The sequence below is a fragment of the Tinamus guttatus genome, unplaced genomic scaffold (assembly GCF_059628265.1).
Source record: "Tinamus guttatus ecotype Peru unplaced genomic scaffold, ASM5962826v1 Tinamus_guttatus_pri_ptg000254l, whole genome shotgun sequence".
NCBI classification, from domain to species: domain Eukaryota; kingdom Metazoa; phylum Chordata; class Aves; order Tinamiformes; family Tinamidae; genus Tinamus; species Tinamus guttatus.
Genome location: NW_028288788.1, coordinates 67,949 through 83,389, shown reverse-complemented (window position 1 = coordinate 83,389; position 15,441 = coordinate 67,949). Strand labels below are relative to the sequence as shown.

The following is a 15,441-nucleotide window of genomic DNA, read 5'->3' as shown; positions in this document are numbered from 1 at the left end:
CGGGAACCGGATGGCGGCGACGAGGGGCGCGGGGCCCGGCCGGCGAGGCGTCCCGCCGCGTTTCCACGGCAACGCGCCCCTCCCTCTCTATGGTAACGGGCAGTGAGGAGCGGCGGAGGCTCCTCCGCCCCCTCCGGCGGCGGCGCGGGGCGGGCCGCGCATGCGCCGCGCGGCCTCCCCCCGGGGCCGGGGGCGCGCGCGCGCATGCGCGGCGGGCGGGGCGCGCAGGCGCGGTGCGGCGTCCGCCCCGGCTGAGGCGAGTGTCGGGGCGGCCGGTGAGCGGGGCGGGCCCCGGGGAGGCCGCGGCGCGGGGCGGGCCCCGGGGAGGCCGCGGCGCGGGGCGGAGCGCCGGGCTCCGGCGGGTCCTCGCGGCCCCTCGGCGGGGGCTGCGGCCCCGGGGTTGGCCGGGCGCCTCCATCCCTCCCCGCCGCAGGCCGGTGCCGTTCGGGGTCGCGGTTCCGCCGGCCTCGCTCGAGGCGGTGCTGCCTTGGCCCCGAGGGAGCTACTGGGGCCTTGGGAGGCGGGTAGTTTCCCTCGGTTCGTTTTCCGCGCTTCGGAGACGGAATTCCCGGTTAAACGGTGCTCGTGGCCGCTCTGGTCCCGGAGAGGGAGGGTGCCGGGCTCGGCAGCAGCTGAAACGCCCCCCTGCCCCTCGCGGGACCCGCACGGGCCTCTCCAGCGTCCCCCGCTTCGGGCCGCGCTCCGGGGCCCTCGTGTTCCGCCCCGCTCCGCGGGAGCTGCGTGTCCCGAGCAGGCCGGGCTGTGCGGGATGCACGGCCCGAGCCCGGCTCCACGCGCAGCCACAGGTTCCCTCTGCCGTTGCCTCTGTTTCGGAACCACACGGTGCTTTGGGAGTGAAAGGCTGGGGTTGTGGTAGTGCTGAGCTCCTCCATGCCTGTTTTGTTCTGTCCTGGTTGCTTCAGGATGCTCTGTCCCCTTGTCCCCATGGCACCCAGCAGGGCACTGCCGTGTGGCCGCCTTGGAAGCGGGTGAGCTGAGGCCGGGCACACTTTGCATGGACGAGTCTCTCCTGGAGCCAAGACTTTGGGCCAGTCCCACAACATTCACTCATTCTTTCCTTTTGTACTTAAAGAGTACCTCCAACCATGTCACTTCTTTCTCTGCAGACATTTTTAATTACGAGAAGTCAGAATAGGCTGATCGCAGCTTCTGGCATGGCAGACCAGAAGCGCCTTGCCTTCTCCATCATCCAGTTTCTGCACGACCAGCTACAAAATGGGGGTCTTTCTCCAGATGCTCAGGAGAGCTTGGAAGGTAAGTGGTTACGTACAGGCCCCTGTTGTGGTTACATACAGTCCCTGCTGTGCTTCTAGGTCTGTCAGCCTGACACTTGTGGCAGTGGAGACACTCAGCCACTGTCATCTGCCTCTTCGTGGCTGGATTGTGGTTAGCATCAAAGCTTGCACAAGAATGAAATAAATCTTGTCCCATAGGAAGATATCCAGACAGTTGGGAGCCTTGTTATTTATCTGGCTCCTTGTTATCTGTTTCAAGAGTAGATTATCTTGAGGAAGGGATCTACCTTGGGATCAAAAACCAGGATCAAAACCTTGATCCTGTGTCTGAGATTTACCAGATTTTATCTTGAATGAGGTGACGTTAAGAGGTACATGGAAGCGTTTTATACTTGCAGAGTGCCTTTCTGTTCTGCTATCAAAATACTTTTCCACAGCGCTCACTGGGGTGCTTATCTAGGCCTTTTCAGAGGGCTTTACTAGAAATGAGAGCACGCTGATCTTAAAAGATCTACGTAAGGAGCTTATACCTTAGTCTTTGACCTGTGCATTTGTCGCACGGACGGAGCACAGACGGAAAGGAGCGCAGGCAGTGGCGGGTGGCTGTGGCCAGAGCCCTGCTCGGCTTGTCCTTGTCCTGGCCCTTAACAGAGCAGCCACCTTGCAAGTGGGCTTGCCAAGTCACTCGCTTCCACTCTGCTTGTTTAAAATGCAGATCTCATCACTGTGTGCTATCCACAGCTGCAGGGATGCTATCAAAGCCCCGGTTCTTGCTTGCTGCCAGTTCTATTAACGTCCAGCCCCCAACAGCTGCCCTGCAATCATCCATGGGGGTGGGAGTCGTGACTGCCTTGTTCCAGAGCCCGTGTTTGCACAGCTCTGAATTTTTGGCAACAGATTTAGTGTGCTGCTTCAGCTGGATGCTGACCAGCACTCCTCTACAGCAGGAACCAGAGGGGCTGTGAAGTCACTGAGCCTCTCTAATCAGGAGACTTCACTTGCTTTCTGGTGTTCAACTTGATGTAAAGAGGTGCTACAGCTCAGGAGCAGGAGACCCACACTCAGTTTTCAGCCCTGCTGCACCTTCTGTCCCTGATCTTGAGGCAGATGCTGGGAGAGCATCTTAACAAGAGAGCTAAAACAAGCTGCGGTCCTTATAAGTTCTTACCCTCGTTTAGCTGTGCTAGTGACAACCTGCAGACCCACACACTCAAAACATGCAGAAGAGAGAATTGAGAATATGCCACAGATATCAAGTGTGCGAGGGGGATGTGTTCTTGGTTATTTGGGTATTTTGCTGGTATGAGTGTTGTGGAGGAGGAGAGGGCTAAGTATTTAGATGTATTTAGAAAGATAATTACTTGACTCTTGTTTCAGTTGCCATCCAGTGTCTGGAGACAGCTTTTGGGGTCTCCATGGAAGACCGAGATCTAGCTGTGTCTCAGACCCTTCCTGAAATCTTTGAAGCTGCTGCAGGAAAGGTGAGTGAGTGCCTTAAAAGGTGTTGCCTTCCAGGTCAAATAGCCAAAAGGATCAGTTTGGCTTGGTTTCCGTGGTGGTGCTGCCCCCGTGGAGGGGGTGAACTGTTTGGGGCTTGAGAAGCCAGTGCTTGGGAAGGGAAGCGGTGCGCTGTTCTCTGTGGGAGCCCTTATCAGAGCACAGCATTCTCCCTTTCCTTGTAAGGAGCCTGAACACATCCGAGCAAATTCAGAGCCCGTCACCCCCTCAGAAGATGACATAGCTGAAGCTGAAAGACTCAAGACTGAAGGTAACCTCCTCTAGAGCTGATGTATAGAAGAGATTTAAATGATTATGGGGAGGAAAGCTTAATTCACCTGGGGAATGCATGGAACAAGAATAAACCAAAGGGGATCAGCCCCTCCGTTTCCGCTTGTTTCTCTGCTTGTGCTCAAGAAGGGTGTGTAGGTTGGCATAATGTAACTGCCACAGAGCCTGGATAGACAGCAGGGCCAGCGTTTCCTTTGGCATCCTAAAAAAAGGACCTTGTATAGAACAGAGCATGTTTGCTGCTCAGCTCTCCCCTGTGTGCGTTGGCTTTTCTCTGCCAGGCGAGAGAATGAGATTAACATTGACGTACAACAGAGAGAGCTTTTTTGAGCCAACACACAGCAGACTTGCAGATCAAAACGTTGCTGTGGGGAGATCTTAGGTGCAGCCTCAACGGGAGGGCAGCTGAGGGTGCTGAAGAGCTTGCATGGTCCCTTCTAACAGGGCTGCAGGTAACCTGGAGCTGCTGAGACACAGACCGCTCCATCCTTCTTGAATGAGCCTCACAGCTGTAAGCATCTTGATGGACTAGCAAAAAGTGGAAGCCTTTGGTTTGTCTTTTGTTCTGTTTTCTGAAGTACAGCAAAGATCCAGGCCCGTTGCTTTTCTTTGTCCCCAGTATAACTTGTCACTGAGTCTTTGTTCCGTTTCCTTAGGAAATGAACAAATGAAGGCAGAAAACTTTGAAGCTGCTGTATCTTTCTATGGAAAAGCAATTGAATTAAATCCATCCAATGCAGTGTATTTTTGCAACAGGTACTTAGTATGTCTTTCTCCATCATTCTTTTCTTTCTTCTTGGATCTTAAGACTCCTGCATGGTGAAATACCTTTTTTAATTTTTTTTCTTTCTTTTTTTTTCTTTTTTTTTTTTAAGAATTCCTCAGAGTGCTTGTTCTGTTGCTTGCTCTGTCCCTTGCCAAGCTCACGGTGACACTTTCCTGTGTGTCCTGCCAGCTCTGTGCCGTGACTTCCCCAGATAGGACGTGGGTGTGGGAACAAACATTTCTTAGGCATTTCAGGGGATGTGAGGATGCCAAGTAATGCTGCCTACTTTCTTATGAACAACTCTAAGTGAGATAAAGAGCCCAGATCTGAAGAGGCAAAACCAAAAAACAACAGGGCAAAATGAGGCAGACTGAAGGCTTTTTATTGAGAATTATGTATGTTGATGTGTAGGCAAAGTGCAAGTAAATTATCTATTTTTCTGTGGCGTTCTAAGCAAAAGAGTGTAAAAGTTGGTGGAAAGATGATTGTTGACTAAAACAGAATTTGAATCAGGCTTTGTTTTAATTATCTACTTATCATGAGTGCATATGTACAGCTGGCTTTGGGAATAACTTGTCTGCACACATTTTAGTGACATAGTGAGTTATTTCTTGGGGTGAGGGATTGTGAAGAAGGCTTCCAGCTGACCCTGTAGCTGAGCCTTACTTGAGCTGCATGAAATCTAGTCAGAGGAGCTGGGCAGGAGTCATGGTGCAGTAAGAGAGGCAAAACTGAGGATTGAATGAGCATGTTACGGTCTCAAACACACAGTTTTCTCCCTTATGTAGGGTGTGTAGGGGAATGGCCAAAACAGTCATTATGAATAAGAAACCAAGGGAATTGCAGAGCTGATGTAACACTTGTGTGCCCTCCCTGGAGCCCAGGGGGGACGTGGAGAAGTAAAATCCTTTGATACATGATATCCTTGATGCAGAATGCAGAGCTGGATATTTGCATAGCAACCTGCTCACCTAAATACTGGATTTATGTCAAGTTAACACTTGACTTTGCCTTGTACAATAGGAGAGGAAACAGAGGTGACCTTGTATAGCATATTCATGGCAATGATTTTAATGCTCATCTTTCTCCATTCCCTCCAGAGCTGCTGCATACAGTAAATTAGGAAATTATGCTGGAGCAGTCAGAGACTGTGAAAGAGCTATAGGCATTGATCCAAACTACAGCAAAGCCTATGGCAGAATGGGGTAAGTAAGAGAGCAGCTTTTTCTTGCCAGGATTTTGATCTCAAAATGCCTTGTGGTAGTGATACTACATGGTGTTTTGTCCTGGAATGCCATGCAAAAATACCTAGTATTTCAACTGATGGGATGGAGGAAGACTGCAAGTGCTTATCTAACTTCTTATTTTATTTCCACTTTAATAGCTTAGCTCTCTCCAGTTTAAATAAACACACAGAAGCTGTTGTCTACTATAAAAAAGCCCTGGAGCTGGATCCAGACAACGAAACGTACAAGTCAAACCTCAAAATAGCTGAACAGAAAATGAAAGAGACCCCCAGTCCAGTAAGTTCTGAAACCAATGTTTATTTTATGTGGGTAAGAGCAGAAGGAGATTTCCTCACTATGCTGCTGTGTTAAAGGCTCTGACAGGCTTGCTGACTTGGGTCGTATTTAGAGTAGCAATGTAGCGTGCCGAGAGAGGGGGGATAGTTGGATTTATTGGAATGGTGTCATGAACACTCCCAATAAATCCTGAGCGTGCAGCGTCTCTGCACTGCTTGGGCACAGTCACCTTGGGCTCACTTGAAAGAGCTGCAAAATGAGACTGATGAGGAGTGTTTTGAAAGTGTTTTGTTGCCTTAAGCACCCATCCTAACTAAAGTCACTCCTAAAATGCAGCTGTTTTTACTAGTGACCATGATCTGGTAGCAATATCCAAAGGGTATTTGACAGATTTTAAAAAGTCACTTTCTTTTGAGCAAAGAATACGGAGTTTTTAAGCCACAAAGCCAGTGACTGTGCACTGCTGACATGCTGCACTCAGGCACATGCCAAGTTAGTGTTTTGAAGGTGACTCAGTCCTCTTAAAGACCTTTCCAACCACAAAGGTGGCCCAGAGTATGTGTTTAATTTGGCATTTGTGGTGGGCTGGAGTTGTGCCCGGCTAACACGGCTCAGCTGGTGCAGCACGTGCAGCAAATGGTGCAGCACAATCGCTGCCATCTCTGGTGTGGCACCTTTGATTCTTTTAGGGAACCTTTTTGCCTGTGAAAATGGGGGCTGAGCCCATACTGGATGGATATGAACAGAACCTTGAACTTTGTCTTGATTTAAAGACCAGATCCTGATAGAAATCGAAGTGAAGGATTAAAATAATGTTAACTGTAACATGCTATTTGTTGCATCAGAAAGTGAGAGCATTTCATCAGCTGCGTGTGGTGTCTTTATACTTACAGACCGGAGGCCCAGGAGGATTCGATTTAGCTGGTTTGCTGAACAACCCTGGCTTCATGAGTATGGTAAATTGGGATGCAGATCACAGCCAGGCTGCATCTGGTCTGTGCATTTGTCTGTTGAGGATGAAGTGTATTGATATGTGCCTTGGAAAATTCCTCTATTTTCCTAGCAGCTTTGTTTTCATTTCATTTCTTGATTTCACTGTTGCTGTGAGGAAACTGTGCTTCTATCTCATTAAAGTCAAAGGGTCAGTGAATTATTCACAGGCTTTTCCTAGTAATATGCTGGACATGAAAGGGGGCCTGTTCTGCATTACCAGCCTTGTCTTGTGTGTTGTACTGTGCTTCTCTTAGCTATTTTTGTCCTATTGATCTGCTTCCAAGTCTTTCTGCCTTCACTTTGTTCGTGGTTGAATGGCACAACATCTGCATATCTACCCAGGCATTTCTGACTAAATAGGGTGTCATTTTTTTCCCTTTTTAAATAGGCATCTAACCTAATGAACAATCCACAAGTACAACAGCTGTAAGTTTGATCCCATCTCGTATTTCCTCTGTGTTTGGCTTTTGTGGTAGGGCTGAATCTCTGTGTTGGTGGGAGAGGGGAGGGTGCCGGGCCCAGAAATGCAGAGGGCAGCCTTTAAAGCAACCCAGTCTTTCGAGCTCGTGTGTACTGCAGTCTGCATTGAAGGATAGTCTTGGAATTGCCTACAGAAGGGAGGTAGGGCATTTGGGTGTATCCCCGTTCTAAACAAGGCAGAGATGTGAAACCCTTTTGGCCTTGTGCCTCTCCTGGCCGTTCTATCAGAGCACAGGTAGAATACATTGAATTGGAGGCTTCCTGGAGCTCATACTTTGATTTGTTTGTATTTTGAGACAACTTGGTTAAAGGGCTAAATGTCTGCCATCATCTCCATTTGCTTCTGCCTGCTCCTTCCATTGCTGTTACCATTTGAGGTTCTGCCTTAGTTGCAAGCTGAGAACTTGGAGGAAAGGGCTTTGCAGGGCTGTGCTGTTCATCACGAGTGAATCGGTGTTTAGACTGTCCTGTCAGTAGATCTCGTGCACAAAAGGGGGAATCTCTGGAAGTGCAATAACTGCCACTGTTACAAATATTTCTACATACCGTTCAGTTTAATGATGCAATTAGAATCTGCTGACATCCATGAAAAAGAAGCTGTTGTTGCAGAGGAATCCCTCACTAAGATAACTTCACAGGCCGTGTGGGAAGGGGCTCCCATTATGCTAATGCTCCCCTCCCCACATAAAACAAACAAGAATCTCTGTGTATTTCCTGCTCTGAGCAATCACTTATTCCCACAGCATGTCTGGGATGATTTCTGGTGGCCATAATCCCATGGGAGCAACAGGCACCAGCCCTTCCACAAACGATCTCGCCAGCCTCATACAAGCGTGAGTAGAGAGTTCTTGTTGCCTTCAACTGTAAAGAGATTTCAGTTTTTCTGACCAAATCTTAACGTAACAACTGAGGAAGACTTAAAGGTTGAGTAAAATCCTGCCATTTTCAATAATGTGGCTGAACTGTTTGTTAAAGTAGAATTTTTTGAGCATCAGCCCTAAAGAATCCTGTAGCATTCAGGCCACGTTAGAGAGCGTGTGTGTCTGTGTGTGAGAGAACATTAACACAACTGTTGCTTGTTTTCCTGCAGGGGCCAACAGTTCGCTCAGCAGATGCAGCAGCAGAACCCTGAATTAATAGAGCAGCTACGAAGTCAGATTAGGAGTCGGACTCCAAGTGCCAGTAACGAAGATCAGCAGGAATGAGCAGTCCAGGTGAGGCCCTAGCAGGAGCACCGTTGTGCTGTGGCCAGCGGCTTTCTGTGTGTAGCTGCAATATGTGACTCATGCCTTAATTTAGCAATTCCATGTGCCTGCCTTCCCCTGCCTGCCTCGGGTGCTCTGCCTCAGTGCTGCTAGTTCTGTACCTCAGAGACACATGGCTCAGCCCCAAAAAGAGATGAATAACCACCACCCTCGCATCCATGCACCCCCTGAGTACCTGGCGAATGGATTTCCTTACCAGGCATTCAAACAGGTTGGGAGGACACTTCATTTTCCTAAATACTGAATTTGCAAATGTCTTGTCTTCCTGTCTCTGCAGCACAGTCCGTGGAAACTGTTATTTGCTTTAAAAACTGGAAGCCATGTGCGTGTTGCCATTTCTTGAGTTGGAAGTGTCCAAGAGAGGGGAAAAAAATGGATAAACGAAACACTTTATATGACCTGCATGTCAACAAGAAATTCACGCTTTCTTTCCCTGGTCTTCGTCCCTGCTCCTCCCCCTCGGCCTTTCCATTCATTTTTTTTCTTCTGGGAAGATCCAGCAAGCTGAACATGAACCAGCATCAACAGTCTTTCTAAAGAAACTCAGAAAATTAACTGTATTGTTACATTTCTATGTTATTTGCTACATGGGAATTTTTTTACCCATTTTTCAGGAATAATGTACTCTTCACTACGGGGATGTCTTCACTTTTACTGCCCACGTGCCACTTCAAAGAAGTGTTAAGTTCCTGCCCCATCCCACCCCATTTCAATCTTCTTGCCACAGTTGTGCGAGGGCAGCGTCCAGGGATCCCTGGATCTTCCTGCCTCCTGGAACAGGGTTTCTCTTGGTTAGAGCCACCACGTTTCTCATTTGGATCTGTAGCAACGTTGCCAATGCTGTTAATCCCCAGGAGCTTGGTGATCGTCGCAGAGGTTCTTGTAAATGTATTAGGGGAGGGAGCTGGGACCGATCAGATAGAACATGCTCATTTGTGACTGCTCCTTTAGAGTGAGTGCGTGCAGATACACTTCTTGGGGTTCTTCCCCAGGACTGACAAAACTTGTCTAGTGTTTAGTAATCATGGCTATGTTGTTGGAATGATCCAATCTGTGAACTAGTCAGAGGTGGACAGTAAGAAAGATATGATGTTTTTGATGTTTAAAAAGGTTTTCTTTTGCTTTTTAATTTGTCTTTTATGCATGTGAGTAATCAACCTGGCTGACTGTGCTAATGATGGGTTGGAGGATCCCTGTTTTACAGAGGGTCTGACAGCTGGAGAGAGCAGACGGAGCAAAAACGCTGCTTGGGGTGGATAAGGTATTGAGTGGCTGCTGGCTCAATGTGGGGGACTGACAAGGAATGATTAGGCCTCAGTGTGTAGTGTGGGATGAGGAAAGAAGCTCTTGTAGCTCTCGAGTTACTTGCAGCCTTCCAGGCCCTCTGAAATTACCCGTGTTGTTCCCTGGGTGACTGGGAAGCTCTAGCGAGTTCCCCTAGAATTCACTAGTGTTGAAGCCAGAGAGCTTTTTATTCATGTCAGTTTTATAAAGTAGTCATTCAGATTGGGTTGGGAAAGGCATGTTTGAGATCTTATTGCCAGGCAGATAAACATCTAGTTTGGAGTTAGATGGACACGAGATGGAAACTGCCCTTTCGGGAAGCCCTGTGGTGTGAGTGAGCAGGTATATTTGAAGATTAATATCAAGAAAAAAAAAAAGATTTGTAAGTGCTCCATAAAGTACTCTGTGGTTAATGTAACTTGTGAAGAATAAAATATTTGGACACTTGGTTTGTTATCCCTTTTGCCCAGCTGACTGAAGATCCACAAACCCAGGGCTGGGCCCCGTCCTGCTCTGCCTTCCCGGTGCGACGGCAGCTGCTGGGCACAACCCACATCATTGACCCTATTACTGCCTCTGGTTTTCCGTTTTCCCTGCCAAAATGCTTCTCTTTCATGAGATGCCTTTGCTTTCTACATCTGCCTCCCCTGTTCTCCTTGTGTTTAAGTTCTCTCCATCTGGCTTTGGTAACCCAGCAAGAAGAGACACTTCAGGTGGCCTGTCTTGCGGCCAAGGTCTGTGAGACAGCGTGGGAGCAAAAACGTTCAAGAATTACCCAAAAGAAGGAAACTGCGGAAGGAGATTTCTGCTTTTTCAGGACTCTTTGCCCTCTGCTTTCCTTGCTCCCTGCTATCCCTAGCTCTCTTTCCTCAGGTGTGCTGAGGGCGCTCCGCACACAGCCCCGTGTGGGGAAATGTTCCGGAATTCCCAACGCTGCAGGGCCGGGCTCCACGGAGAGGATCATCCGGCCAAGCGTGGCGCAGGTTTCGGGTCGCTGTGCTGCTCGGGGTAAGATGGACTCACAGCAGAGCGGATGGTCTATTTGCAGCACAGCCAGTTACCTTCTAGATTCTTAGATTTCATTTCTAATTTTTAACTCTCTAGACCGCGAAAAAGATGTTTTCTAGAGTCATTTCCACTGCGTGGGGCCTTCAGCAGCGTAGCCAGTTGCGCTGTACCTGCCGTGCTGTATTCAAAATGAATGATTTTGCCTTTTTAACGAAGAAAAGCTGAAAAACTGCTGAGCTGCGGCCGCTCGACCTGACCCCCGGGGCTCCCTGCGGCCGCTCGGGCTGCTCCGGTGCTCGGGTCACGGCGGAACGGGGGACCCCCAGGCCTGGCCTCGCCGCTACCCTCGCCCCGGGTCCCCCCTCCTCCGTCGCCCCGAGTGCGTTGCCCTTCACGGCGTCGGTGCCGGTGCCCGGCCGGGTCCCGTCAGCACCGCCCACACCGGACAGCGCAGCGGGGCCGCCCCTGCCCCGGAACGCGCCTCCGGGGCGCGCGCGCGGGGCGGGCGCTTTTCCGCGTCGGACAGAACGGGGGAGGAGGCGGCGAGGCGCACCCTATTGTCCCGCCCCATGGGCGGGGGCGGAGCTGATGGGCGGCCGCTGCGTCCAATGAGTGTCGAGCTTTCCAGCCGCGGCCTCGCCCGCAGCCAATGAGAGCCCGCCGTGAGGCGGGCGGGGGCGGGCGCTGCGCGGGGGCGGCCTGGCCGCGCCGCGACCGGGAGCCGGCGAGTGAGTGGGGGGCGGGGAGGGGGGGGGGACCGTTATTGGGGTGACGCCGGGGGGGGGGGGCGGGGGCTGTTGTTGGGGTGTCTCGAGGGGGCAGGGGCTGTTGCTGGGGTGACGCGGGGGGGGGCGGGGCTGTCGTTGGGGCTGTTGCTGGGGTGACGGTGCCGCCCGAGGGGGGGGGGGGCAGTTGCTGGGGTAACTGCGGCGCCCTGGGGCATTTGGGGGTCGTATGTCCGGAGGGGGGGGGGGGGTCCCTTGGGGGGGTGACAGGGCCCCGGTAGCACCGGGGCTGATGCCTGGGCCGGGGGGGCTGTTCCTTGGCCGCCACCCCCGCAGCGTGTGGCCTTGTCCGCCCCCCCCGCCGCTCTCGGGCCTCCCGGTTTCCCCTCCGCGAGGCTCCGGTTCCCCACGGGTCTCTCGCGCCCGCCGTCACCCAGCCCCTTCCCTGGCCCTTTTCCGGAGGCCTCGGGGGGTGCTCGGAGAAGCTGCGGGAATCCCCGCGGCTGCTAATCTGCATCTAGCACCGTCCCTGCAGCGCTCGGGTGCTCCGGCCTTCTGGAAAGGTGTTTTTTGATAGACAAACTGAGAAGAAAAGCATCACGCCTAAGGAAATCCCTTTTTTTCCTTCACAGAGGCCTAGGGATGTCCATAACATTCCTAGTTTCCTAAGTTCCTCGCGTCAACATTTTGATGTAGCAGGCAAATAAAGCCAACTATACCCATCCAGAGTTATTTCTTTATTACAGAAGTTCTTCGGCTGCCCAGATAACGCCGGTGTCAGAGGTGCTGGACGCCGGGTTCGTGGAGCAGGTTGCCAGAAACACCAGGTATTTCCCTTCCTTCCCACTGTGCTTCTCCCTGAGCCGCTTCCCTGCTGGGGCCGGGGCAGAGCGGCTGCTCATGGAGGCACCGGGATTTGCACTTTGTCAGGGGCCACTGCTGGGTGGAAGAAAAGACTAGAGGTGACCAGAATTCCTCAGCGGAAACCAGCCTGGTGTGAATTCAGGAAAAAAGGAGGCTTTTCTCCCTCCCCCGGCCGATGTTTCCGAGTCCCTGTGCTGGGAGTTGCCACCCCTCGTGTCAGTGACGGTGGTGGCAGCGGCCCACGGCGCCCGTTGGAGCCCTGGTACCGCACACAGTGAATCCATGTCTGGACCTGTCCAGGCCTGGCTTGTCTGTGGGGTTCTGCAGGGAATGAGTCACTCAGTATTGACCAAACAGGGTGTTTTTCTACTGAAAAACTCTACCTGGAGACACCGACTGCAGAGCCACCCAGCCCCAGGTGGCCGGCCAGCAGTGACCCCTCTCCCTTGCCCCTGCCTAGCTTGGGCTTCAGCTGCAAACCTGGAAAGAGGCTTTAAATTCTCCTACCAAGTGCACAGTCATTCAGTCCCTGACCTTTTTCCTTTTTTTTAAAAAAAAATGCACAAATTATGCACCCTGCTGCACAGAAATGGTGATAGTGGTTAATGCTGTGAGCCGTCAAGGGAGACTTTGACCTCAAGACTGATGTATTAAAATCAATTTGCTGGTCCAGTAACCAGGTATCCAATTATTTACCTTGTCCATCACCGGTTTGACTGTCAGCCTGGCTGAAAACATTCTGTGTTAATTGTGATACACGTGTTAATTCTGTGTTAATTGTTAATAACTTTATTAACTAATGTTAATAACTTTATAAATCGGTTTGGTGCAAACTCGAGTGAAACACTCACGTGCCGCCTGTGCCAACGCTCATCCTTGCAGCAGCGGAGGGGCACGCTCGTGTTTGTGTGTTTTCATAAGCAGTTTTAGTTTTGTTATTTTTAAAAAATGACCCGAGGAAAACAAGTCGCGCTATCACTGCACTTAACCTGGAGGGAAGCGCTTCACCTTTCAGATTGAGGTAATTATCCTGGCGCAGATTGCCCAAATCTGGTGTTTTTATCATGAATGAAAGTACCACCTGCCTCTTACTTTGTTCCACCCTCTGGGCAGGGGAGAATCTTGCAGCGAATGTGTCCGTAGGGCTTTCCCGTGGGGAAATCAGAGCAATCAGAACTTGCACTGGCCGCTAGTGCGGAGCAAACAACCGACTGCGCCGCCTGTACCCACCCTAGGGAAGCAGCGGTGGTAGCTCAGGAAACCAACAAACAGGAATTAATCAAATCAGTCTGGTTTCAAGGGCAACATAAAAAGGAAAACATGCCTATGCTGAAGGGAGGTCTTTTGTGTCTTGGTAAGAGAAAGCCACTAGCTTAAGCACTTATTCTTTTCTCGTGGTTGATACCAAGGACTTGGTCCCTACGTTGGGTCTAGGTGGGTTGAGCTCTGCCATGAGGATCTGATTGCAGGGTCGTGTTTTGTGCATGTTGCTGTGTTGGTGTTTCAGAGAAAATCTCTAAAAATTGAGGCTGTTTTGCACGACTGTTACAATTCCTATGAGATTTTTGAGTTATTTATTGTTTGCTGCTGTGAAATTTTCCCTTCTCTGCCTGTCCTCTCTGCCCCTTTCTCAGCAAGTCTGTCTGGGATCCCCCCACCTATTACTTTGGGGGAATTAAGATGATTTTTGTGTTGGGATTGGTAGGCAGTTTGGGATGGAAGATGCAGTTCCATGCAGAATGCATTTAAATAGGAAAATCTCTTTTGTTTCCCCCCTGTCCACAGCTCCTGGGTGCAGGAGCAGATTTCCCTCCGTGTTGGTGCCGCTGCTGCTGCTCTGAGGGTTTGACCAGCCCGAGGGGCTCCCGAGCGGAGCCGGCGGATCCCAGGCAGGCGACGATCCCGGGAAGCGCCATGAAGATCCTGGTAGCCAAAGTGCTGTGTCTGCTGGGCGTCTGCGTGCTCATGCTGCTCGGGTCCCTCCTGCCCGTCAAGATCATCGAGGCGGATTACGAGAAAGCTCATCGCTCCAGGAGGGTCATTGCCCTCTGCAATTCCTTCGGAGGAGGGGTTTTCCTGGCCACCTGCTTCAACGCCTTGCTGCCCGCTGTGAGAGACAAGGTAACGGCTGCCTCGGACCCGAACGGGGGACCGGGGCAGCCACCCTGCGCTCGCTGCCCTCCCGGAGCGGGAGTGCAGGTCACCAGCACGTAGGTTCCATGTCTTTAGTGCTCAGACATGTGTGTGGGGGTATTGAGCATCCTGAATCCCTTCAGTGTCCTCAGAGTGCTGGAAACATAGCAATAGTTCACATTTCCATCATGCAAGAGCCCAGGTTTGCCCTCCTAGGTACCAGCCTTTGGAGGCTTTTTTCCTGAAATGGATTTTGTAGGAAAATACCAGGGCGTCCTGGCAGCTCCCCGTGTCCCTTTGGCAGATGAAAGGTGATTTCCATCACTGGCGACTGTTTCTGTTTCCTTTATTCCAGCTCAGTGACGTTCTCAGTCAGGGCAATGTGACCACGGACTACCCCGTGGCCGAGACCATCATGATGGTTGGCTTCTTCATGACGGTCTTCATTGAGCAGCTCGTCCTGACCTTCCAGAAGGAAAAACCCTCCTTCATCGACCTGGAGACCTTCAACGCCGGCTCGGATGTCGGGAGCGACTCCGAGTACGAGAGCCCCTTCCTGGCGTCCTCCCGCGGGCGCGCGCTGTGCGGCGAGCAGGGCCACCAGCCCCACGGCCACGGCCTGAGCGTGCGGGAGCTGTCGCGGGCCGGTCCCCTGCGGCTCTTCAGCCTCGTGTTCGCCCTGTCCGCGCACTCCATCTTCGAGGGCCTGGCCCTGGGCTTGCAGGAGGAAGGGGGCAAAGTCGTGAGCTTGTTCCTGGGCGTCGCTGTGCACGAGACGCTCGTGGCCGTGGCGCTGGGGATCAGCATGGCCAAGAGCTCGTTGGCAATGAGGGACGCTGCCAAGGTCGCCGTGACCGTGAGCCTCATGATTCCCCTGGGCATCAGCATCGGGATGGGCATCGAGAGCGCCCAGAACGTGGCCAGCAACGTCGCTTCAGTGCTGCTGCAGGGCATCGCAGGGGGCACCTTCCTGTTCGTCACCTTCTTTGAGATCCTTGCGAAGGAGCTGGAAGACAAGAACGATCGACTCCTGAAGGTCCTTTTCCTGGTGCTGGGCTACACGGCCCTGGCCGGGCTGGTCTTCTTCAAATGGTGAGCGCAGAAGTGATGGAAAGGAAACCTTTCCTCGTCCCCTTGCGAACGGCGCCAGCCACGAGCCCGCTCTGCGGCCCAGGGGCGGCACCCAAGGCCAGAAGCCCCGTGAACCGTCGCAGTGCGGGCAGCGTCTCAGCATCCACCTGAAGGAGGAGCAGCATTTGCTGCGGACGTGGAGGGAGATGAAGATGAGGAGGGTCGCAGTGTAGATGTCACAACGTACTGTCCCTGCCCGCTGCTTCTCCGGGTCAGCAGCTCGTG

General features: G+C 52.0%; 2 protein-coding genes across 2 annotated transcripts; both read left to right on the top strand.

The window, feature by feature from the left end:
• Positions 1–249: 249 nt before the first annotated feature.
• SGTA (small glutamine rich tetratricopeptide repeat co-chaperone alpha) lies at positions 250–9,811 on the top strand. The gene is made up of 12 exons (XM_088526715.1): positions 250–275; positions 1,128–1,275; positions 2,634–2,737; positions 2,940–3,024; positions 3,701–3,800; positions 4,911–5,015; positions 5,195–5,333; positions 6,227–6,289; positions 6,715–6,752; positions 7,550–7,639; positions 7,897–8,020; positions 8,349–9,811. The coding sequence occupies exons 2-11, from the start codon at positions 1,176–1,178 to the stop codon at positions 8,009–8,011; spliced, it is 939 nt and encodes a 312-aa protein (XP_088382841.1). The 5' UTR covers positions 250–275; positions 1,128–1,175; the 3' UTR covers positions 8,012–8,020; positions 8,349–9,811.
• A 4,035-nt stretch (positions 9,812–13,846) lies between these two features.
• On the top strand, positions 13,847–15,212 carry SLC39A3 (solute carrier family 39 member 3). Its single transcript, XM_010215242.2, has 2 exons — positions 13,847–14,073; positions 14,441–15,212. The coding sequence occupies exons 1-2, from the start codon at positions 13,867–13,869 to the stop codon at positions 15,179–15,181; spliced, it is 948 nt and encodes a 315-aa protein (XP_010213544.2). The 5' UTR covers positions 13,847–13,866; the 3' UTR covers positions 15,182–15,212.
• The last annotated feature ends 229 nt before the right edge of the window (positions 15,213–15,441 follow it).

Excerpts from the sequence above, each read along its gene's own strand:
- SLC39A3 (XM_010215242.2), top strand. The coding sequence starts at position 13,867 with ATGAAGATCCTGGTAGCCAAAGTGCTGTGTCTGCTGGGCGTCTGCGTG. Across the intron at positions 14,074-14,440 it reads TGCCCGCTGTGAGAGACAAG|CTCAGTGACGTTCTCAGTCA; the intron begins GTAACGGCTGCC and ends CCTTTATTCCAG.
- SGTA (XM_088526715.1), top strand. The coding sequence starts at position 1,176 with ATGGCAGACCAGAAGCGCCTTGCCTTCTCCATCATCCAGTTTCTGCAC. Across the intron at positions 2,738-2,939 it reads TTGAAGCTGCTGCAGGAAAG|GAGCCTGAACACATCCGAGC; the intron begins GTGAGTGAGTGC and ends TTTCCTTGTAAG. Across the intron at positions 7,640-7,896 it reads CTCGCCAGCCTCATACAAGC|GGGCCAACAGTTCGCTCAGC; the intron begins GTGAGTAGAGAG and ends GTTTTCCTGCAG.